Raw genomic sequence first — 26,035 nt, forward strand, 5'->3', positions numbered from 1 at the left:
AGTATACATCCTGGTGATTTGCTACCTGTACATTGTGAAAGGATTCCTCCCATCTAGTTAGTTAACACATCATCTTCAGGCCAGCCAAACTGCTTGAAGGTGTTGTCCATACTGGCTCTGGACTGATGATTCCACTAACATACACCAGTATTTTTTTCAAGTTTATATGTTTCTTTGAATTTAAAAAAAAGTATTTCTATTGTTCACACTAAATTATGACTGGATTATGAACAGTGGTCCTGGTATCTTCATGAGTGAGTGTGAAAGTTGCTCAGTTGTGTCTGACTCTTTGCGACCCCATGGACTATACAGTTGATGGAATTCTCCAGGCCAGAATACTGGAGTGGGTAGCCTTCCCCTTCTCCAGGGGATCTTCCCAACCCAGGGATTGAACCCAGGTCTCCCACATTGCAGGCAGATTCTTTACCAGCTGAGCCACAAGGGAAGCCCAATTATCTTCATAGATGTGATCTTTAAAGTTAGTGATTTACCAATACCAGTTGTGCTCTGTCAATTTTCTCTTAGAACTCTTTGATATCCAAGTTGATTTCTCTTGCTCTTATTACTTCATTTTGATGCAGTAATGGCTGAAATTGGTTATTTCTTACAAGAAAGATTTACTTTTGTTTGTCAGAGATAACTAGGTTACCGTTCTAGCAAGTGAAGAAAATCATAAGCGATACCACTTAGTAAATATATCTGACAATGAGTTTAGTGACTAAAAAAAAGTTTCTGAGGAAAATATGTAGGATTTGTATTTTGATACTCACTTTTCAATGAAAATTTTTATAAAACACCTACATCTCCTAATATAGTCTTAAGAGATGGAAAGTCAAACTTCTAGGTTTTAACTCTCAATTTGCCACTTCGTTGTTGACTGAGCCACTTCAGTTGCTCAGTCATGTCTGACTCTCCGTGACCTCATGGACTGCAGCACACCAGGCATCCCTGTCCTTCACCATATCCCGGAGTTTGCGCAAACTGACGTCCTTTGAGTCGGTGATGCCGTCCAACCATCTTGTCCTCTGTTGTCTTCCTTTCCTTCTGCCTTCAGTCTTTGCCAGCATCAAAGTCTTTTCCAATGAGTTGGCTCTTCACATCAAGTGGCCAAAGTATTAGAACTTTTTGTCCCATAACCAGTTATTTAACTTGGGATTCTAATTTTTATTTGAAAAGGGATAGTGGGCCCACATTTTGATTGTTAAATAGCTCAAATGGAATAATATTATTATGTATTATGTAAGTACAGGAATTACAAATAAAATGCAGATATATGATTTTTAGCAGTGTTTGACTCATTGTAAATGCTAAAAAGTCACAGCCATTATAGATGTTAATCATTGACCAAAGAAGCAACAGCCTGGCTCAGAAATTGTTTAACAGTCAACCCTCTAAAATATCAAATGCAATAAACAATAAATTCTAGCTCCAGGGATGAAGGATTCCTCAACTTATGTGTTCAGATTTTCTAAGAGTGAAATTTATTCTTCTCTGGGAGAACCTTTAGCCCTAGAATTCATCACTGATACAGCAATTCACTTTTGACAGGGATAGATCCCACTCTGCCCCCACTATTTACTTTAGTATATTTTCAGCTGTGAAATGGTTTTTTTTTTTTTTTTTTCAGAAGGACAGAGGCTTACCTTTACTTTTCCTATCTATCACTGAACTAGAAAAGGAAGGTAACAACTCTTGGAGACCTATTCAGAGATGAATATCAACTATGGAAAAATCCATTCAAAAATCCTATGCCTGTGGCAGTACTCTCAATAAAGTGTGTCTGTGTTTACACATTCAGACTTTATTTTTGGGGCTCCAAAATCACTGCATATGGTGACTACAGCCATGAAATTAAAAGATGCTTACTCCTTGGAAGGAAAGTTATGACCAACCTAAATAGCATATTAAAAAGCAGAGATACTACTTTGCCAACAAAGGTCCGTCTAGTCAAGGCTATGGTTTTTCCAGTGGTCATATATGGATGTGAGAGAAAGCTGAGTGCCGAAGAATTGATGCTTTTGAACTGTGGTGTTGGAGAAGACTCTTGAGAGTCCCTTGGACTGCAAGGAGATCCAACCAATCCATTCTAAAGGAGACCAGTCCTGGGTGTTCATTGGAAGGACTGATGCTGAGGCTGAAACTCCAATACTTTGGCCACCTCATGCGAAGAGTTGACTCATTGGAAAAGACTCTGATGCTGAGAGGGATTGGGGGCAGGAGGAGAAGGGGATGACAGAGGATGAGATGACTGGATGGCATCACCGACTAGATGCACATGAGTTTGGGTGGACTCCGGGAGTTGGTGATGGACAGGGAGGCCTGGCGTGCTGCGATTCATGGGGTCGCAGAGTCGGATACGACTGAGCAACTAAACTGAACTGAATGTTTACACATGTGAATCCAGGCTTACCAAGGATAGCAGATACTGACTAGATCAAAGAAATTGTTTTAAAAATAAGAAAAACCAGCAGAAACTAACACATGGGAGCATACTCATCTGTTGTCTGACAATCGGAAAGTTGGCGTTGATAAGGATCTGCCCAGGTGGAAGACAACAGGAAAGCAAAGAGGCCTTTTGCCCACTGGAAGATAAAACCAGCTATCTGGTCTAATACTAAAATACAGGCATACCTTGGAGATACTGTGGGTTCGGTTTCAGATCACCTCAATAAAGCAAAAACTGTGGTAAAGCAAGTCATTTTTTATTTTTTGGTTTCTCAGTTCATACAGAAGTCATGTTTACACTGTACTATAGTCTATTAAGCGTACAACAGCATTATTTCTTAAAAAAATGTATATAACCTTAATTTAAAAATAGTTTATTGCTGAAAAATGCTAACCATCATCTTACAATGCAGGGTTGCCACAAACCTTCAATTTGTAAACAATTAAAAAAAACCCAAACCTCAACGTATGTGAAGAACAGTTAAGGGAGGTATGCCTGTATGCACGTCATAGAGGAAATCGTAACTAAAAAGCACAAGAGATAAAAGGGTTGAGGGAAGAAAAGGAAGAGGCTATTAGATTAAACTTCCCAGAATAACAGGATTTTCCTTTGTGTTTTCATGGATACAAAATGGTAATATCTCAGTGGTTTTGATTTCTGAATGAAAATGTGTAATCCCTTGGAATTAAAAAAATCTAAATCAATATTCTGCATCAGCTACTATGTGATTCTTTGATCCTAAAATAATTCCTTCATGTTCACTATTTAGTGGATAATACAAAAGTGGAGAGAGAAAGCGGACATGAGGACAACCTGCACAGTGATTTGCTTGATGCTGTTTTAAAGTTTTATTTCTTCTCAATTGCATTATGAATATAAAAAATGCTGTAATTTAAAGAAGAGGGGAGTTTTTAAGTCAGGTTTTTCTTCCTATGACTCAGTTTTCATACAAAAGGAACTGGAAATACAGGCTTCCTTGGTGGTTTAGACAATAAAGAATCTACCTGCAATGCAGGAAACCTGGGTTTGATCTCTGGGTGGGAAAGATCCCCTGGAGAAAGGAATGGCTATCCACTCCAGTATTCTTGCCTGGAGAATTCCACGGACAGAGCAGCCTGGTGGCCTGTGGGGTCACAAAGAGTCAGATGTGACTGTGCAACCAACATTTTAACTTTTTGTGGGGCACCTGTAAAGACTTTAATGGATTCTTGGCTCCTAAACCCCCAAAATTCTTTTCCTCTCAATAGACTTGAAATCATTCAAAGATGTGAAGTTAATTAAGATAATGTCTCTTTAACAGTATCCACCCCTAAAACATTTATAGTATGTCAACACTGTGCTAGAAGTTGGAGACCCTCCAGGAACTCATGATACCTATATAGAAGGTACTGTACAAATGATGTGACAGCACAGGATTCCAGAGACCAGATTTGGCTAAGTTTAAGCCTCCACCTTGGGGACAAGATCTTTGAGATGACTCTGAAACTGCATTTCAGCATGAAGAAAAGCTAAACTCATTTTTTAGTGACTGTGTTTTCCAGTTTTACTCTGGTAGGCATACTAATGAAGTGAAAAATAAATTCAACTTTTATAAAAGGAAACTGCTTCCTATTATAAAAACTCATTGACACCTCCTGGTTGTCATGTCTACTATATGGCCTCATGACCTCCATGCTTGCTCCTTCTTTGATAGCAGCTGGCTGTATACATCATGTAATTTCATTATTCCATTTCTTTACCAAATTATATTTCTGCTTCCTATCTTTTAACCCAATAACTGAATATATAAAATCATTATAGAAATTACCTAAATAGAAAACTTGATACATGAGCACATTTATGGTAGTTCAATTCATGATATAAAAATTAAAAATGTAAATCCCTGATAATATAATTACGTATTATGACACAGTCACACAATGGGATATGTAGCCATTATTTACATTTTAAATTTTATGTAAAAAAGTTTATATGAATCTAAGACACCAATAAAAATATAAAAGATACAGAAAAACATGAAGAACATTAAGAACCACAATTCAGCCTATCAAACTAATAACATTTTATATATTTCCAATATTCTCTCCATGAAAATATAAATATATATTTATATATAAATAGAATCTTATCCTATATAGAGTTCTATATGTATCTTGTACTTTTTCTCTTAATACCATAAGTATATCCTTATCCTTACAACATTCTTGGAAAATATAAGTTTTAATGACTGCATAATATTACATCATGTAGATGCATCATAATTTGACCTTTCATCTATTTTGGGGGGGGAGGACAGCATAAAAATATTTTTGTGAATATCTTGAACACTTATCTGTGTGTGTGTTCTAATGTAGTTCAGAATGCTTGGCCCAGACTCACCACTTTCTGGAGAAACCTAATTGAACATCAGTGCTAATCACAATTATATACCTTATCAGTTCTTCCCTGGGCATGTTTGAAAACACCAGAGTTAACATCTGAACAAAGCTAGCCAAACCAAAGGCTTACCTACTAGCCTATGGTTTGGCCCAGACTAAAAGACTTGCAGAAGGTAGTAATTATAAGTTGAGCCAATCATCTCCCTGCCACTCAGAAATCTGGAGACCAGAAAGAAGTTATAAGTTAGTGGTGGGCAAAAAAATTGAAAAAATATATGTATATTCAAGGGTGTGGTGCGATTATAAGCATGCACAGGGTGAGTAAACAGGAAGTCAGTCTGTAGAGGAGTGGATAACCAAAGAGAAACAAAAAGAAGTTCTTGAAAGAGTAGCCTCATTGTCTAATGGCTTTCTAGAGCAAGTTCTCACATTTAAGCTTCTGTCCCTGTGGGTTTTGTTGTTTTGGTGAGATTCAGAAACATAATGTTATATAACACTTTTTGTATGAAATAAGTAGAGCTTTGCTCTTTGCAAATAGGATTTCCCTAATAGTAGGTAACTATTTCCATAGAATATATGCCTAGATATGAAATCACTGTAGGAGAATGAGTAATAATGATTTTAAGGCTTATGATTCACCAAATAGCTTTTCCAAAGTCTATCAATTTACTCTCAACATAAGCAGTATATAAGTATCAATCATTCTGTACTCACTGAAAATAGCTTTTATAATTTTTTTTAATTTAAAAAATGGTATTTCATTGCTTTAAGGGGCTTCCCAGATGGCGCTAATGGTAAAGAATCCACCTGCCAATGCAGGAGACAAAAAGAGACATGGGTTTGATCTCTGGGTTGGGAAGATCTCCTGGAAAAGGAAATGGCAACCTGCTCCAGTAATCTTGCCTGGAAAATTCCATGGACAGAAGAGCCTGGTGGGCTACAGTCCATGGGGTTGCAAAACGCTGGAGATGACTGACTGCACATATACACATTGCTTTAATCTGTTAATGTCCTGTGCCATTTTTTAAGCTAGCTGTCCATCTCTTATATTAATTTTATAAATTAAGCTTATAACTACCATAATCATAGCAAATATTTTCCCTGTTGTTTTAACTCCTGTATGTTCTTAACCTACAGTTTAAAATTTGTTAATGTGGTCAGATTTCTGAGTTCCATTTCATCAAAGTTTAAAAAAGTGTGTGTTTTCAACTATATAAAACACACTTCAGTGAATTATAAATAGTTTATGTTTAAAGTGATAGGAAAGTGAAAGTGAAGTCACTCAGTCGTGTCCGACTCTTTGCAGCCCCATGAACTGTAGGCTTCTCCGTCCATGGGATTTTCCAGGCAAGAAGACTGGAGTGGGTTGCCATTTCCTTCTCCAGGGGATCTTCCCAACCCAGGGATCAAACCCGGGTCTCCTGCATTGTAGACAGACGCTTTACCGTCTGAGCCACCAGGGAAGTCTCAAAAGTGGTAGAACCTCCTCTAAAAAAAAGAGAAAGTGAAATCTTGGTCTAATATTGAATACAAATCAGAAGAAACGGATGGGGTTAACTTGTGATTCGTTTTTGATGAAGCAGACTTCATGAAACCATATACAGTTTCATGGAACACAGTTTGAAAACTTGTGCTTTAATCAATACATATTAGATCAACATCTATATGATGTTGGCCATGAGACGAAAGCCTAATTTTATTCTTCTCCAAAGAGTTAAATAATTTTCTCAGCACCACTTACCAAATAATCCTATTCATAAATCTTTTATCATATGTAAAGCATCTAAGCATTGTTATATACACATATGTAATCCACACAGATTTGTTTTTTAGTTAATAATAACTGAGCATTCTAAACATTTTTTTCAAATGTATCATCAAGTTCTCAATATTTTAACTTCAATATATCATTTATTATGCATTTTCGTCTCTAGTGGCTCAGATGGTAAAGAATCTGCCTGCAATGTGGGAGACCCAGGTTCGATCTCTGGGTTGGGAAGATCCCCTGGAGAAGGAAATGGCAATCCACTCCAGTATTCTTGCCTGGAGAATCCCATGGACAGAGGAGCCTGGCGGGCTACAGTCCATGGGGTTGCAGAGAGTCAGACATGACTGAGCGACCAACACACACACATATCATTTACTATATGTTAGGGCAATCTCATTAATCTTTCTTATAATTGTCTTTGCTCTTCTCAATACCTATTTTTCTTAAACTTTTTTTCAGGAAAAAGAATACCTTTTTCAATTTCAAATCTCATTAGGATTTTGATAAGATCTGAAATAAATCTGTACATTAACATTCCAAGAAAATTATGACTTCTCTATTCAAGTCCCCTTTTATTTTCAATTAAATGTTTTTTCATTATTTTCATTCTACATTTTTGCTATTTGTTCCTTTTAAAGAAAACTTAGTATTACAAGGGCTTTCCTTGTGGCTCAGCTGGTAAAGAATCTGCCTTCAATGTAGAAAAAGAAAGGGAGAAGGAAATGGCAACCCACTCCAGTATTCTTGCCTAGAGAATCCCGTGGACAGAGGAGCCTGGTGGGCTGCTGTCCATGGGGTCACACACAGTCGGACAAGACTGAAGCGACTTAGCATGCATGCATGCACTGGAGAAGGAAATGGCAACCCACTCCAGTGTTCTTGCCTGGGGAATCCCAGGGACAGGGGAGCCTGATGGGCTGCCATCTATGGGGTCACACAGAGTCGGACACGACTGAAGTGACTTAGCAGCAGCAGCTTAGCAGCAGCAGCAAAAAAAGAAAATACTTTAAAATACTGTCCTAAGCATCTCTTCTTAAAGCAAATGATTCTTAGTAGGAATTAGAGGAAATTTTAAATGATGCTTGGGATTATTTGGGTTATTTATAGCACTTTTTTCCAGCAGCATTTACTAGGCTTAAAGAGAAGCTTTGATTAAAGCTGTTACAACAAAATGAACAGAATTACAAGGTTTCTCTTCTGCAGTTATTGTAAAGATGTGAATTCTGATTGAACCCCTTGTAATACTCACGGCATTTATAAGTTTTCTCTCCTGTGTGGACTCTCTGATGAATTCGAAGAGCTGAGCTGTGGCTGAAACCCTTACCACACTTAGCACATTGATAAGGCTTCTCTCCTGTGTGGATCCTCTGGTGAATATGAAGATTTGAGCTGTGACTAAAGCCCTTTCCACAGTCATCACATCTATAGGGTTTTTCTCCAGTATGGACTCTCTGATGAATGAGAAGATGTGAACGCTGACTGAACCCTTTACCACACTGTTCACATTTATAGGGTTTCTCTCCAGTATGCACTCTTTGATGAGTGTGAAGTTTTGAACTCTTGCTGAAGCCCTTCCCACATTCATGACAAATATAGGGTTTCTCCCCCGTATGGACCCTCTGATGAATGCGAAGATCTGAGCTGTGACTAAAGTCCTTCCCGCAGTTGTCACATTTGTAAGGCTTCTCTCCTGTATGCACTCTCTGATGGATTTGAAGATTTGACCGCTGGGTAAAGCCCTTACCACAGTCACCACATTTATAGGACTTTTCTCCTGTGTGGACTAACTGATGAATTCGAAGATTTGAGCTCTGACTGAAGCCTTTACCACACTCATCACACTTATATGGTTTCTCTCCGGTGTGGACTCTCTGATGAACATGAAGTACTGAACTCCGACTAAAACTCTTACCACACTGATCACACTTAAAAGGCTTCTCTCCTATGTGAAGTCTCTGGTGAATGTGAAGCAATGAATTTCTACCAAGGTCCTTATCACACTGCAACTTATAGAGTTTCTCTTCCAGGTGGATTCTTTGATCATGGTGAAGCCTGGGGATCTGACTGAAGCTATTACTACACAGGTTACATATATAAGGTGCCTCCCCTGGGTGGGCTCTCTGATGAAAGTGAACACCAAAGCTCTGACTAAGGTTACTGGCAACTTCGTCACATCTGTACAGCTGCTTACCTGTGTGGATTCTTGGATGTCTGTATAGGTCTGATCTCTGAGGGAACCATGTGGGGCTGATGGAGCATGGATAGAACTTTTCTCCAAGTTGATTTCTCTTGTGGAGAACACACTGTGAGTTCCAGTAATAAATTTCTTTACATTTTTTACATCCACAGTATTTCTCTTCCATAGAGCCTTTCAGTAGGTCATTTTGGCATATCTCCCCAATGTACTCTGGAAAGGCTTCCTGTCCTGGGATAGAATGCTGACGTATGAGCTTCTGTTCTTTTTCCAGAGAGAGATTTTTCCTGGATATGCCAACAGGGTATCTGAGTCCTTGAAAACCACATGAATCACTCACATAGGTTTTTCTACCATCATCTTCAGAGTGTTTCCTTTCTAAGGACTGACAAGGTATACACTTGGTATATTTTAAGTTCCTGGGACTTTTGCTTTCAAAAGTCAGTTCATAGTTCCCATACCCTGCTACTTGTGTGGGGAGTGTCGACCATTCTTGGTAGTGAGAAAGGTGTTGCTGCTTTAGGGCTTTGGAATCTATACCTTGAACCATTTCCACATAGTTTTTATTTTCATATATCGGAGTGCGGGCAGTCGTCCAGCCTTGCCAGCAGGAAAGATTTTCATGGTCTAAATATCTGAATCTTTCTTCCTGGAGTTTGCAGCTCTCTTTCCAATTTCCTAAAATATAAGCAGATAATCCAGTGGTAAGATGAGAGCTATGTTTAAAAATTTCCAAGTATCTCAGTCAACAAGCCCCAGAATTATAGGAATATATAATTTCTCACAAGTGAGAAAGAAGGGTTATGACTTAGACTGCTCCATATTTGGATGTGAAATTCATTTGTTTATTCATTCATAGATGTATTAATTTCACTCATTCATTCAATAAACGTATCTTGAGCATCTACTACTTACCAAGTACTGTTAGAAATAAAAAAGAAAGTGATTGGCTGCATGGAAATCATCTTAAAGACTGAGATTCAATTCGATTACTCTATTTGGGAAATTATTATAAGAAATAAAATACCTGTTTCTCTTTTTTGCTCTAAAATAGTGTAGTAGATTGTGTTTAAAAAAAAAACTCTCTGCTCATTTACATTTTTGGGTGTTCCTCTTACACACTGACTCTATAATTTGCTTTGGCCACTGGGACAAAAGTGAGACAAACAGAAATCTGTAAAGTACTTGTACGTTGGGGTTGGTCTCTTTTGCTGGTTTTAATAGTCCTGTGATCACAAAATGAGCCTGGGCTGACCTCCTTGAAGAGAGACATATGGTCAACACATGGCCATTATAACACTGATACTGACCAACTGCCAGACATGTGAGTCAGGCTATTCAGCTTTATTTTAGACCATTTAGCCCCAATGAAGTCACTCCTGATAGAAGATCCATGTAACCAATTGGAATCATGAAACATAACAAAGTTTTAAGTTACTAAATTTAGGGTAGTTTGTTATATAGCAAAAGCTAACTCCTACAAATAGAACATGAAGCGAGAACAAATTTAGGATTGCACAAAATTATAGGTGGAAATCTGTGCTTTATGTGTAATCCAGAAAATATTCACAAATAATCATAGACACCTATTAATTACATAGCTAAAATGTTTTGGAAGATACCTTGTTTTCTTTATCTGTTATTTTTCATGTGATTTAAGACTCATTTTTGAGAATCTCTTTTACCTCAATACAGCAATCAGAAAGAACCAAAATACTCAACAAAACAGGTCCCAGAAAAAAACTAACCTTATTCCCTAAGAGTTGGGAAAACTTTACCTACTAACATGACATTTGTGTAATTCTCCCACATGACCTCTCTGTAGAGCTTTTTCTGAGAAGAATCCAAGAATTTCCACTCCTCCCAAGTAAAAATAACAGTCACATCTTCAAATGTTACTGCCATCTGGTTGAAGATTAGCTTTCCAGGAAGAAGCAATCTAAATAAGAAGATGGACAAGGAAAAAACATTCAGCATGTAACATAGTGGTAAACCAAAAAGAAGTAACTCTAATAATGAAGAAAAGCAAGAAGAGACATAGGTCAAGTGGTTAAATAATGTATACAATCACTGAATACCATCACCATCATAAGAAACATTTATATATATATACCATTCGTCTGCTAACCACTGGGCCAGGTAAGTGCTTCACATATATCTCAAGTAATCCTCACAGTGATCCTTTCTTGCAGATACTATTATTACCCCCATTTACACATTAGTAAATAATGGTTGAAAAAGATTAATTCCCAAGATCATGAACCTGGAGGTATTGCAGCTAGGATCCAGGTCTACACACTTTGAAAAAGAACTGTGTGCCAACTGTAACAATATCGCTTCATGATTGGTCATTTTAGACATTATCTATTTACTTCCTACCTCTACTTTTCATCCTCCTATAGCATTATTGCTAATTTTCTGGTTAAATCAGTAAGCAGCACTTGTATAATTTTGAATATGATTATACACTTTTGGGGGGATTACCTGTTTAATTTTCACTTGATAAGTTTACTGTCCTCAGATTCTTGATTTATTTAAAAGGCTTTATATACTCTGTTTTTTCAGGTGTCTCATTCCCTTACCCACCCCTTTTATTTTGGAAAGTCTATCTTCCTGCCCCAGTCAGGGCCTGCTACTCTTTAGTGCTCCATTATCAAAATCACACGACTCTTCCTCTTTTGTGACTTACTCCATTAATTGGGAGGCACATAACAACGTGAGTTCAATCAAGCCTGTGAACATTACACTTTTTAGCCACAGAAAAAAGCAAAGGTGAGAAACAGGTGAGGTTTTCTTTAAAGGAGAATCTCCAAACATAGTTACTAGGAAAGATACTCAAGAATCATTTGAATCACTGTATACCTGAAGTCTTTCTGTCCCTCACAAGTGGCTGAGTATAGAATTCTAGAGTGAAAATATTTTTCCTTAAAACTGTTTCACTGTTTTATAAGCTTTTACTGTTGCCAAGACTGATTTAAAAAAAAATAATAATAAACTGTAATTCCTTTGTAGGCAACTTTTTCTTTCCTCTCTGGAAATATTTTAGGGTGGTCTTTAATGGCTGGCCTTCTGCCCCAAATGATGTATGGATTTGAGCTTCTCCAAAGTTCACAGGGCTCATCAGTTCCTTTCTTGTCTGTATTACTCTGCTGTACTCTGGGATGTAACATCTTTAGCCCTAAATGGCTCTTATCACTATTCCTGTTGCCATCCAGGTTTTTGTTGAAATTTCTCATTTGCTGATGGCTCTTCAGTTTCATCATTGTAAGTTCATAAATTTTTTGGTTTATTATTATTATACAGTTTTAGAAAGTTGAAGGATAAATGCATGTTTTCTGTCTAAAAATAATTACTTTAGTAGAACAGATCATAAGTTGGTTATGTAACAAATTCATTTTATTTCTTTGATGACATATTCTTAATTGTAAAGTTAAATTTAAAATGTTCAATAAATATTAAGAATAAAAGAAATAGATACTTTTAAGGAGATTACAATAAAATGAAGAAAATTAAACTGTCATCATCATAAAATTATAATCATAGCAGCAGCTAAATATTATCTAGCAGTTAGAGGCAGTTATGTGAAATAGGCTACGTTATCTCATTTATCATCACAACAATCCGGTAAGGTATTATTATCAACACTAAAGGAAAGAGGAATCTAAAATTCAGCAAGATTAAGTAACTATTACAAGGTCCTGTAGTTACAAAGTAGTGGTTTTTTAACACAGGCCTACTGCTGCTTTACCTCCTAAGCAAAAGTGAGAGAAGTTAAAAACAACTTGTGAAGGGTGGTAAATCAAGATTTCCACAAATAACCATATGATGTTAATATAGAAGGACAAAAGGAAGATATACTGAAATATTGAAGGATTCAAAATATACCACCCAGATACCATTTTCCAAATAAACTAAATAAAAACCCATGCCTCAAAAGTGAAACATTAATCACAAATATGAATTCAAGAATGAAAAAATACAGTGCTTTTTATTTTTTAAATGTTTATAAATGCTAAAAATTTTAAAGACAGCAAGTCTACTTAACACATACAAATTGGGATTCTCAGAAACTGACAAACTGGTGTCAGTATGAAAAATAAATGAACTCATTGGTCCTTCACTTCTTAAAAAGTACAGCATATAAAAACCAGTCTGCTGTTACTGGTTTTGATTGTCATTTTAAGAAAGATTTAAGAATTTATTTTTAACATAAAGTAATGTAAGTAAAAATTAAGTCTACCCTCCATAAATAACTTATGAAATAACCAGTATTATTTTCATTGTGTCCCTTCTGACCTTATTTTCATACATACCCCACTAATGTTTTTTTCATAACAAAGAAATCATAATTCTGCAGTTGGCTTTTTCAGGTAATGTGTAGTGTACAACTTCCCATTTCAGAACATATAGGCCTGTGTTATTTGTGGTGATTTTTAAGTATGTCCAAAATTATTTGATTTTGTCCAAAAATTATTTGCTATGCTTCCCTTGAAAAGGTGGAGCCTAAATCCCCACCTCCTTGAATGTGTCCTGGTCTTAGGGACTTAGTTCTGATGAATAGAAAAAAACGCAGAAGGGGAAGCCATGGTGTACAACTTTTAAGACTAGCCCATAAAAGGCACTACATCTTCCTCCTTGTGCATCCCTGATAGCTCAGGTGGTAAAGAATCCGCCTGCAGTGCAGGAGACCCCGGCTCAGTTCCTGGATTGGGAAGATTCCCTGGAGAAGAGAAAGGCTATCCACTCCAGGATTCTGGCCTAGAGAATTCCATGGACTGTATAGTCCATGGGGTCGCAGAGTTGGACATGACTGAGTGACTTTCACTTTTCTTCCTCCTTGTTTTTTTCTTGGATCAATTACTCCGGGAGAAGCTACCTAAAATACCGTGAGAATACTTAGGCAGTCCTGTGGAGAGGCCCATGTGGTGAGGAATTGAGGCCTTCTGTCCTCAGTGAGAAATGAGGTATCTGCCAATAGCTATGTGAGAACCATCTTAGAATTGGATCCTCCAGCCCCAGTGAAGGCTTCCAATGAACTGTAGTCCTGCTGCCGGCTTGACTGCAAGCTCATGAGAAACCCTGAGCCAGAACCACATTGCTATGCTCCCAGATTCCTGACTCAGAAACTGAGTAAGATAATAAATGTTTGTCATTTTAAAAAGCTTCTACATATAATTTGTTATGCACAAATACATGGTTAATGCATTGTTGTAAAAGTTGCATAGCATTTCATGTTATAATGTTCTTTTTTTTAAAATATAAGTTTATTTATTTTAATTGGAGGTTAATTACTTTACAATATTGTATTGGTTTTGCCATACATCAACATGAATCCACCACGGGTATACACGTGTTCCCCATCCTGAACCTAAAATTTAACTGTTCCCATACTAATGGACATTGAGATAATTTCCACTTTTCTGGCTATCATAATATGGTAGTAAACAACTCTCTTAAATACATCATGGAACACTCACTTGAACCACAAGGCATGTGTATTTCAGTTTACCAAAAACAGTATAAGACTCCTCTTGAAAATACTTTAAAAAATATGTTGAAACACTTTCCTCCACTAGAAAAGTTAAAAGCTGAATACCTACATTCAAAATTAGTAGGTAGAAGTCTATAGAGGAAAAAAATGAATTATATAAAGGATAAATTAAGATGGCAAGTAAAATTCTTAATAGACAAAAGGATACTAAAATAGTTTTAAAATATAGAGGCATACGGCGTAGAAGAGACACACTCCAAATTACTGAATCCTAAAAGATTAAACATGAAAAGACAGGATAATCTAACAGAAAATTGTAGACCAAAATAAAGTAGGCTTTGCAATATTAATATTACATGAAGTAAAATCAAAGGGAAAAGATTACATTAAAGTCATTTAATGAGAAATGAAATGACTGCCCTTCGAGTACCATCAACCAGAATTAAAATTTTGTCAGAATTTCTCCAACTTTATATTGGTAACAACTGAGTATAGAAAATTTCAAACAGTCATGAGTAATAAAGAGGACAATAAAATGACGTCCCATATAACCACTCAATAATTACCAACATTTTATGAATCTTGTTTTAATCCTCTGCTTCCCCTATTACTATTATTGTTGTTATTATTATTGGCTGGAGTATTTTAAAGAAAATCCCAAATATAAGGTCATTTCACATGTAATTATTTCAGGAATAGTCCAATATGTATCTTTCATTAACTGATAGGGACTTTAAAAAATGTAATTGCCTAACAAGATTACTATTCTATTACATAATATCATCTAACACTCACTTCATATTTAATTTTTCTAATGTAAAAGTATTTGTTAGTTGAATTGTCTAAGTCAGGATCCAAAAATGGTCAATCTGTATTTGGTTACTGTGTTTCTTAAATCTTTCTTGTTCTGTAAGTCACCTCCTACCTTTTAAAAAAAATTTATCACACCATTGATTTGTTAAAGAAACCCAGACATTTATCCTGTAAAACAATGGTTTTCAAACTTTATTAAGCATCGGAATCACCTGGAGAACTTGCTAAAACACAGTTTCCTGGGTATCATCCTCAGAGATTCTGATTTATTAGGTCCTAGATAGGAGTCAAGATTCATTTGTAATAAATTCCCATGTGATGACAATGCTGCTGTTCCAGGGACCACAGTTTATAAATAGCACTTCTACAGAACATCCACATGTTTGGCTAATTTGGCTAATTGTTTCCTTGTGGTGTTTGAACTTGTTCTTTATTCCATTCCTGGTACTTGGTCCTTTTCTTCCAGAAGCCTGTGAAGACTAAAGTTCTTTTTTTTTTCTTTCTAGAAAGAATACACTTTCCAGAAGTATATTCTGGAAAGTGTATTCTGTAGTGTATTTCTGTTATACACTTCCTGTTACAATACTTGAGGGCTGCTAAATTTACTAAGCAGTGGGTTCAGGTGCTTTCAAGTTCCGACCTTCATTCTAATGTTTCCCATCAATCTTTCACTTAAAGTTTTGCAAGTAAATGATGATCATTTCTTAGATATGTCATTAAACATTGTAAATTGATTTCCTAATTCTATCACTTGTACACATATAAGCTATAATTCTTCTAAAGAAGTCCCCATCACAAATTTTCTGGTTACCCTGAAATGTAGTCCAATCAAAAAAGTCAGGATAAATATTTATTTCCCAAACTATCCCCTTAAGAAAATTAATTTGCAGAGTAGTTAGATGGTAGATTGGGGCAAAGTAACCACCAAACATGACTAGTATGATTTGAATTGTTTTGCTTTTAAGCATTTTTATGAATTCATTAATTTTTACATATTTGATGTGTTTCGGTCAAATTGCAGTCATTTTACTTTTAGATATTCAAACCTCTCTTATCTTAGGCTAGTGGGAATTCTTTCAGGTTGGCCTCAAGTTCTTGTGACAGGACCATTTCTAGTGTTTGAAAACATCCTTACTTTCTTGCACAAGTGTCCTAGATTGAGTTTTGTTGCTTTTCCGGTACCAACCAAGATTCACCATTTCTCCAAAGTGTTTGAAAATTTCAGTTTTTTCTTTTCTATATAAATGAACCTCCCCAACAATATGTAAACTTGACAGCCCTCTTGTCTTCCCATCCATAATCATAGTTATCTCTCCAATAATTAAATTTTTCTTTAAAGGTCCTTTTCAAGATGTTAAAATTATTCTCTAAGTATTTGAAATTTTGATTCCTTATAATTTTGTCAGGTTTTGCTATATATAATTTGAAACACATTCTTAGCTACATGTTTTGTTCATGATTAATACATCTAACCTTTTTCATGGCATTACTTTAGCTAGGTCTCCAGTAAATAGCACAGAGCAAGATCATGTTTTTCATCAACTCTCTATGACTCAGTTTTTTTATAGGTAAGTTTTATCCATGTTCATTTATTGTGATTACTAATATATTTGGACTTATTTCTAAAATCTTATTATTTAAAAAATTCTTCCATCCATTCCTGTCTTTAGTTTTTATTTTTTCATTTCCTCCCATTTTGTCCTCTATGATTTTGATTCCATACATATATTAGTAATTTATATTCTTTAAGAGTCAACCTAAATATGCTTTAAACATATACACTTACCTATTTTTCTAGTAAGTCATTTAAGAAAAGAAACAAATCCAGGAAAGGCTGCATGAGATATAATAAGGAAAGATGATCAAATGCCTTGGTAAAGTTTATTGTTATCATAAAACAAGTAAAAACCATAAAACAAAATCTAAGAACAAAAAAGGAAAAAGAGAGGACATCTACACCTACCCTACAGTTCTTGACAATACGAGCACTGATGAGTGGGAGATAAGAGAAAAGGGACGTGGTGGTGGGGGTTTAATCACTCAGTTGTGTCCAACTCTTTGCGACCCATGGACTGCAGCCCGCCAGGCTCCTCTGTCCATGGGATTCTCCAGGCAAAAACACTGGAGTGGGCTGCCGTTTCCTTCTCCAAAAGGGACATGAGAGTGTGCCAAAGTACTTGTCTGTTTAGAAAAATGACTTAGATATAAGTTTAAGAAGTCAATAGGAGTAAATAAAAGTCAACATGGGTTTTAAGAGCAATTACCAGAAGAACCATAGTAGAATCTATAAAAAATAAAGCAAGAACAGAAGACAACCTGTTTCAAAGGAAAACAGAAAAGAGGAAAGGCATACGATAGTAAAAATAATAGTATAGCTCAATCTCACAGATTAAAAGACACAGATTTGTAGGTTAAAAAAAATAAAATTCAATATGTGGTTTAGAAGAGATACACTAAAAAGAAAAACATGGGAATAAAAGGATGGAAAAACATATTCCACACAAATATGAACCAAAAGAAAGTTGTAATAACTAATTTCAGCTGAGATAAAATTTATAGCAAAAAATTTGTAACTGTGTATGGCAATAGATGTTAACTAGACATTGTGATCATTTTACAACATATACAAATGTAGAATCATTATGTTGTATACCTGAAACTAATATAAAGTTATATGTAAACTATATCACAATAAAAAAATGTATGGCAAAAATACCATAAGGAACAGAAATATAGGTTTTTATATATTAGTAACCCTGGAGAAGGGAACAGCTACCCACTCCAGTATTCTGGCCTTGAGAATTCCAGGGACTGTATAGTTCATGGGGTCACAAAGAGTCAGACACGACTGAGCGATTTTCACTTTCACTTTCACTTTCAAATAAATAGTAAGAAAATATCCAAAATAGTTAAATTGCATCCACAAATAAAATTTCAAAATGTATGAAGTAACAATTATCGTAAGTTCAAGGAGATATATACATCATTGATGGTAATTATGGATATTAATACACTCCTCAGAAAATGATAGATCAAGCAAAACCAAAGAACTCAATATAAAGACTAGACAGTACACTACGCTAGTTATTTTATCTGTGTTGAACTCTACTTCTGAAACACTAAAAACACATTTTCATGCACCTACAATACTGTTACAAGATTGGCCATGTAGTGGTCCATTAAAGAAATCTAAATAAACTCCAAAGGATTAATATAATGCAAAATACATTCTTTACATAGAATGTAATAAAATTAGGAACTATTAACAATAAAAAACCAAGTAACATATTAAATAGCCCTTAAAAGGAAAACATAATGATAAGAAAAATTTGAATTGAATAATAATAATTACATATCAACTTTTCAAGATTCAAATAAAAAAGTACTTAAAGGAAATAAGAATGGCTACATATAATCAACCTAAGCATTCAACTCAAAAACTTAGAAAACAGAAACCCTCCCACTTTAAAAAAATAAGCAAACTTTAGAAATGGAGAATAAAGCTGAGAGTCAAAGGTGCAATAAACAGATGATGAGAAAATGCATAAAGTCAAAAGATACTCTTAAAAATTTAAGCAGTCAATTCTTTATGTCTGTTTCTCCACTGCTGCTTTGCTTTGTTATGGACATGGGGAGAGGGCAGCAGAGGGTGAGATGTATGGAGACAGTAACACTGAAACTTACATTACCATATGTAAAATAGATAACCAAAGGGAATTTGCTGTGTGGCTTAGGAAACTCAAACAGGGGCTCTGTGTCAACCTAGAGGGGTGGGATGGGGAGGGAGATGGGGAGGCTCGAAAGGGAGCCTGTGGCTCCCTTGTGGCTGTGGCTGATTCATGCTGAGGTTTGACAGAAAACAACAAAATTCTGTAAAGCAATTATCCTTCAATTAAAAAAATAAATTTTTAAAAATTTAAGAAGTCAGATCTCTGCAAGTTTGATTTTCTTAAAAAGATGATTACAAACAAAATAAAAGACAAAATGAGGAAATAACCACAGGTATAAGCTTTTAAATAAGACAAGGGCATTATGAACTGTCTGCAAATACACTTGAACATCTATATAAAAGGACAAATTCCTAGTAAAGTACACAATGCCAATATAAAATGCCAAAATAGATTTTAAGAGTAATATATAATTATAGACCAGTAAGTATTAAGGAAACTGAAATGGCAGCCAGGGTTCTTTCTCTCTTCCCAAAAATCACAGGCCCAAAGAGTTTTATAGTTGAGTTCTAGCAAATGTTTAAATAAACATTTGATTAAATGTTTAATTACTATTACAATCAAATTATTTTAGAAAATAGAAAGTGAAAATTATTGACTCATTATATGGTCAGTGTAATCTTGATTACAAGACCTGATAAGAACAATACAAAAGAATAAAACTATAGGCCCATTTTTAAGTTTGATAAATATGTAGAAAGTCCTAAATAGATATTAGCTAACTTAATTCAGAAATATATGAAAACTGTGCATCATGATAAAGCATAATTTATAACAGGAATGGAGAACAGTTCAACATGAAAAATTAATCAACATAATTCACTCTAGTAATAGACTACATAAGAAAACCATGATTATCTCAACTGATGCAGAAAAATTGTGTACTAAAGATAATAATTTTTACCACCTATATGTCCTAAAAAAACTTTTAGCTAACTAGAAATAAAAAGAAACTACCTAAATCCGTAAAGATTATATACTAAGAATCCACATCAAACAATAAGCTTAATGGAGAAATTGTATATGTATTCCTTTTATGATGGTACAAGATAAGGATATACACCATCACCACTGCTTTCAAAATAGTAAGGGTTCTGACAAATACTAGAAGAAAAGGAAAAGAGATAAGCATAAGGATTAGAAGAAAAAACATAAAATGTCATTATCTGCATATATTATGGTCATTTACCTAGGAAAACAAAAGTATATGGATAAACCATAAATTAATGAGCAAGCTCAGCAAAATTACCAGACAAGATAAAGCAAAAGCATCATGATAGCAGCAATCAATTACCAGGAAATAAGATATCATTCACAACAGCCAAAAAAAAAGCTATCTTATAAAAGTTTTATCTTTGACGACAACTTTCAGATTCCAATGAAGTAGTAAAAAGATTATCTGAATAAAAGAAGAAGCATGCCTGCATATTCTTGGATGTGATGACTCAAATTCATATACCTCCAGTCAAATTTCTAGCTGGATTTTTTGAGGAATATACTTTTCCCCCTAAAATTTATAGGGAGGGAAAATAAGTCTATAAAGACTTAAGTAAACCAAGGAACACTTGTCCTCCTTGATATGATATCCACATATCAACAAACAGCAGCAGTAAAATCAGAATAGGCCAGTAGAATGGAATTGAGGATTCAGAGAGTAAGGAATGTACTTGTTTATATATGAAAACTTATTAACAATAAAGATGGTATTAAAAAGCAAATAAGGAAGAATAGATTACTTATATTAGATAGTGGTAAAACTGATTATATGAGAATAAAGTTGGATTCCAACTTGATAGCATATACAATGAGAACACTAGATGGGTTAAACATTTAAATTTTAACGTTACAAAGTCAGTAAAATAAAGTGTTGGAATTGAGAAACATTTACCACTGTTAAATGAATCCAAGGGCCAGTTCTTTGTGAGAAAAATATTAACAAGAAAATATATCAATCTCTGACTAGCAACAAAAAAAAAAGCAAAAGGGGTGGGCATAAACAAAAAAGTTAGAAATGAGATTAGTGAAAAAACAATAGATAAAAGTTTAACTGAATATTAGGTGGGCACTTTCCATAATTCTATAGAAAATAAATCTGAAAATCTGGATGGGAATTTATCTTCTCCTGGAAACCTTTTGATATGGCCCCAAGAAAAGGGAAAAGCCATGAACAGATCAGATATTTTGAAATAAATTGGTTAAGTTATTGAAGACATGTGACTTTCACAATAACAACCCAAAAGTTTCCTTAAATAAATTCTTTCAAATTTTCAAAGAGCAGATTATATGATTCTATTAAATTATTCCAAGGCATACAAAAAATTAGCAAAATTTTAATAAACTCAAGAAAAGAGATGGCAAAAGTCACAAGACTATAGATTTATATTACTAATGAATACGGACAAGCTTCAGAAGTAAATAAAGTAAAATATAAGGTCAATAAAATTCAGCAACACCTGTATTTATAATCTACTGCCACATAACTAGTTACTTCAAAATTGAGTGGCTTAAAACAGTGATTATTATCTTTCATGGTTTCTCTAGGTCAGACATTCAAGGGAGGCTTGGCTGGGTAGTTCTGATTTGGACCTCTCAGGAGATTCTGTGGAGTTGTCAGCTAGCTCTGCAGTCATCTATAGGCTTGAAGGATTCATTCTCAGAGTGGCTGTCTCAGTTTCTTTCTACTTGGTCCTTTCTTGTGGCCTGAGCTACCTCTCAACATGGTGGCAAGTTTCTTGAGTGAGACGGGCAAGCAAAAGTTGCATCCTTTTAATGACTTAGCATGGGAAGTCACATAGCATCACTTCTGCTGTTGTGGTTTTCTCCATTGTTCTGCAGTGTTCTCCAATTGTTCTCCAATGTTGTTCTCCATTGGCTGAGGCACACACTCACCCCAGCCAGATTTGAGAGGAGGGGTCATAGATCCCATCTTTTGGTCAGAAGCGTGAAAGTCATATTGTAGAAAGAGCATGAAGGATAGGATAAATTATAGGTATGGCCATCTTTGGAAAATGTAATCTGGTACAGTACCAAAGTATATTATAGCATGATGAAATGGTGGCTCATTCAAAAAAAGCAAAGGAAGGTTCGTAAGAGAAAATCTATTAGTTATAAGCCATAATCATAATGTCAAATAAGAAAAGCCATATAATTATTTTAATCAATGCCCAAAGGGTATCTCTTAAAGTTCAACATTGGTCCTTCATTTAAAGCTACAAACAAAGCAAGTTACCAAAACAAAGACGTGCAAAAACAGTTCAAATCCAAAGGTAAAACAATAAAGGCATTCCCATTAAAATTGGAAACAAGGATACTACAAATTCACTATTTTACAGCCATTAATATGAAAGCATTTGCTAGTGCAAGCAGACAAAATTATCTGTAGAGGGTGTGATTGTTTTTTTCTGGGAAGTCCAAGAAAATCAACTGAAAATTATGAGCAATTGTAAGCGAGTTCAACATCCCAGGAATTCCACTACAAGGTTTGTATCCTAAAGAAACTTACATATGAATACCAGAGGATATGTGTAAGAGCATTTAGAGTATGACTGCTGTAGTAGCAAAAACACTGGAAATAATCCAGAAGGCACAATTTATGTTGGATAAATAAGCTGTTTTTTATACTGTGAAATAGTACACAGCAGTGAAAATAAACTACAGTTACATGAATCAACATGGTTGCACTGTAAAAATCTAACGTTATGCTAAAGTAGCCATTCACAAAATATATACAGTGATTCCATTTATCTAATGTTAAAAATAGGCAAAACTAAACAGTTTTGTTTAGCGATACAGACATAGGTAGTTAAAACTACACACACACACACAAAAGCTGGGGAATGCCAAACACAACATTTAAGATATCAGTTGCCTCTAGGAGAAGGAAGAGTGAAGTTGCGGGCTTATCAGGGGGCTTTTAAAAGTATTTGCTGATCTATATGGTGGGTACCCATGCTATCATTGTATTTTAAATTGCACATATATGTTTCCATATATTCTTTGTATTTTTTTCTCACACCAAAATAAATACCTGATAGGTTTAAGAGTTAAACTGTAAAAATACTTGAAACCATAAGAAATAATTGAGGAAAAGTAATTATGTACTATTAGACTTGGAATGAAGAACTTTCAAAGTATAAAACTATATATATAAATAAAAAGAAATAAGATTCACTTTATGCAAATTTAAGTTATATAAACAAAGTCCTTAAAAGTAAAAGACAGATAACTTAGAGTAATGCTTATAGCATACAACAAATGGTTGCTGCATTTTACATACAAAGTACACCTTTTATTATATGGAAAAAAAAATCAGTAGGAAAAAAGGTAATGTATGTCCAGTCGTTTTATCAAAGAAGGAATCCAAATGATCAAGAAGTATATGTTTAAAATGATCAATCTTAATAAAGACTGAAAAGATGCAATTCAAGGCTAAATTTTAAAAATAATATTCAATGCTGGTAAAGGTTCAACAACACAAGATCTTTCATTATATGGTTGTACCAGTTAGTTTATGCAATATTTCTAAAAAAGAACTTAGGTTTTTTAAAAGCCTAAAACATGTTTGTATTCTTTGACTCTATTATCTTATTTCCTAGAACATATCCTGAAGAAATAGAAATACACTTGATAAATTATAAGAATATTTATTGGAAGTTGCTTATAATAGCAAAATATTGGGAAATACTTAAGTTTTTCCCAATAAAAGAAAATTTAAATAAAGCATGGTATACACTTGGAATGAAAGATTATATAGCCATTAAAACTCATGCTACCAAAACATACTTGGAAAAATGTCCACTTCATATGTTAAATGAAAAAATGAAACATATAACAGCCATTCACATATTCAACAGCTATTCATTGAGTGCTTACTATATGCCAGGCATTGTTCTAGATACTGGGAACATTCTCTGCCCTCATGGAGCCTATCTATCATGATTCGAACTTTTTTATATATACTTATCTTTCCATGTGCATGTGTGCTAAGTCACTTCAGTCGTGTCTATTCGTGACGCTATGGACTGATCCTGCCAAACTCCTCTGTCCATGGGATTCTCCTGGCAAGAATACTGGAATAGTTTGCCATTTACCCCTCCAGGGGATCATCCTGACGCAGGGATCAAAACTGCAGTTCCTGCAGCTCCTGTATTTCAGGTGAATTCTTTACCGCTGAGCCACCAGGGAAGCCCCTCATATTCTGCCAGAGACTAAATGATGGTCTTCCTGCTGGAATGATATCTTCCAATTCATAATAATAATTCAAATTTGAGTACCTGCTCCTGTCTTTTACTTAAAATTGCCACTCATTCCAGCACGGTTTAACATATGGTAACTTTAGAAATTCTTGTTAACCTCATGTGGTTTATTTGCCCAAAGTTAAGGAAATACCCGAGAAGGCGATGGCACCCCACTCCAGTACTTTTGCCTGGAAAATCCCATGGACGAGGAGCCTGGTGGGCTGCAGTCCATGGGGTCGCTAAGAGTTGGACACACTGAGCGACTTCACTTTCACTTTTCACTTTCATGCATTGGAGAAGGAAATGGCAACCCACTCCAGTGTTCTTGCCTGGAGAATCCCAGGGACGGGGGAGCCTGGTGGGCTGCCGTCTATGGGGTCGCACAGAGTCGGACAGGACTGAAGCGACTTAGCAGTAGCAAGGAAATACATTCTGACATTTATTTATCTCAGAGTATCAAAGGCAGTATGAATTATATAGTAGACCTGAATGGTTGGCTGGCTCAATGAGTAAATGTTAAGAAAAGACCCTGGGCGGGAGGCAGGGGCTTGCCGTGTAGGAGGCTTGAAAGCTTCCCAGGCGAACGAGGAACATGTTCTACTCAGTCTGCTCCGTCCGTCCCTGCTGCCACTTCTACTCCTGCTATCCACGGAAAAGTCAGGGGCATTTTATAAATAAGAGAAGACAGTCCTACTCACCCAGGATCAGACTGTGAGGGAAAGAGTGACCATTCTTTCCTCCTTTGTGCTCCTTTTCTAGGGAAGGGTGGAGTGTTGAGAAGGCTGAGCTGAGAGAGGAGAGAGGAGGAATGAAAGACTGGCATGACTTGAAATTCCCAAACTCACTACAATCCCCACGCACTAAGATTTGAGTGTGACCCCCAAAACTCCCAGAAAGATGTCAGAAAGAGCCCAAGAACAGAAAGGAGACTTATATTAACTTACACTCAGGACCTCATTTATGAATATCTAGAAGAGTACAGTTCTAGCCTGGGCATGAAAACATAGAATTTGATCTCAAAGTTTAGTCTCTCCAGGAATACAGATGCTTTCCATGTAATTTAACCTGAGCATCAAAATTTGCCGAGTTTATGATTAACAAGAAAAATAAAAACAATTGGAATAACAGCACACTTAAAAAGCTTCTTTCTAAAAGTATTTTTAAAATTTTGTTCAGTCAGTTAAGTAGAAAGGTTAATTCCATCACCCTCTCCCGCCCCACTTCTTACACCATAAATATTGGATTTACTATTAGATCAGAGTAGAGAGTCTCAGCAGAAGATCCCAGATCTAGGGCTTCCACGATGTGATGATAATCCCACCAACCACTTGTAGAACTCTGAAAAAGACCAAACTTCTAAACCTTCTAGGACCTCACTTTCCTCACCTGTAAAATGGGGGCATTAGTCTTTGACACTCTGGTCCTCCCTTGCTGATCACAGGTCCCTGGAGAAAATGATAAACAGTTAAGAGCCCTCCTTCTCTAGAGAGAAAACTGATTCATGGTGTTCCAGGAGCAGGACAGGTTTGCACTCCCCTCTAGGCACCAAAGGCCGCCAGAGTTTGTAAATCTGAAGCTCCGGGTTCAGACATACAAACTGTTCTTGCAGAGCAGGATCCACAGGGCCTCTGCTCCTGCCGCGGAGACACGGGCGGCCTCCGTTCCGCATCCAGACCTCCGTCTCAGCACTCGCAGCCCCGAACACCCCGGCCCGAGGATCCAAGTTGCCTCTGCCTCCTCTCTCCTTCCCCTTCAGTTTTAACGTGGGGAGGGCGGTTGTGAAGGACCCACCTTCACTGGAGTCCGAGATTTCTAAGCCTGAACGACTTCTCGACACCTGGCCCTCTCTCTTCCGCCACAGCTCTTCTCGTCCTTGTCTGCTTCTGGTTCGGTGCTCCTGAGAGTCCGCGTCACCTACGGAGCCTCTGGAGAGGAACAGGAACCAACTCAAATACTCCGTCCAAACAACGTCTGCCACCC

The 26,035-nt window shown here is 35.9% G+C and overlaps 1 protein-coding gene across 4 annotated transcripts; it reads right to left on the reverse strand.

Moving 5' to 3' along the window:
* Window positions 1-1,642: 1,642 nt before the first annotated feature.
* ZNF214 (zinc finger protein 214) lies at window positions 1,643-26,035 on the reverse strand. 4 transcript variants are annotated; one of them, XM_070383855.1, is made up of 6 exons: window positions 25,442-25,479; window positions 24,754-24,842; window positions 16,877-16,924; window positions 10,565-10,725; window positions 7,842-9,464; window positions 1,643-3,569 (listed from the first exon to the last, which is right to left on the reverse strand). In XM_070383855.1, the coding sequence occupies exons 4-6, from the start codon at window positions 10,689-10,691 to the stop codon at window positions 3,514-3,516; spliced, it is 1,806 nt and encodes a 601-aa protein (XP_070239956.1). In that variant the 5' UTR covers window positions 10,692-10,725; window positions 16,877-16,924; window positions 24,754-24,842; window positions 25,442-25,479; the 3' UTR covers window positions 1,643-3,513. The 4 variants fall into 4 exon arrangements, with proteins under 4 accessions (XP_070239956.1, XP_070239957.1, XP_070239955.1 ...); XM_070383856.1 differs by lacking the exons at window positions 1,643-3,569; window positions 16,877-16,924 and adding an exon at window positions 25,847-26,035 and having other exon boundaries at window positions 5,520-9,464; window positions 25,442-25,500; XM_070383854.1 differs by lacking the exon at window positions 1,643-3,569 and having other exon boundaries at window positions 5,520-9,464.

Source organism: Bos mutus, chromosome 15 (assembly GCF_027580195.1).
Source record: "Bos mutus isolate GX-2022 chromosome 15, NWIPB_WYAK_1.1, whole genome shotgun sequence".
Classification (NCBI taxonomy): domain Eukaryota; kingdom Metazoa; phylum Chordata; class Mammalia; order Artiodactyla; family Bovidae; genus Bos; species Bos mutus.

Bases quoted from the DNA above. Each gene is read 5' to 3' on its own strand.
- ZNF214 (XM_070383856.1), bottom strand. From the start codon at position 10,691: ATGGCAGTAACATTTGAAGATGTGACTGTTATTTTTACTTGGGAGGAG. The intron at 9,465-10,564 runs GTAAAGTTTTCC...CTTATATTTTAG, and splicing joins CACAAATGTCATGTTAGTAG to GAAATTGGAAAGAGAGCTGC.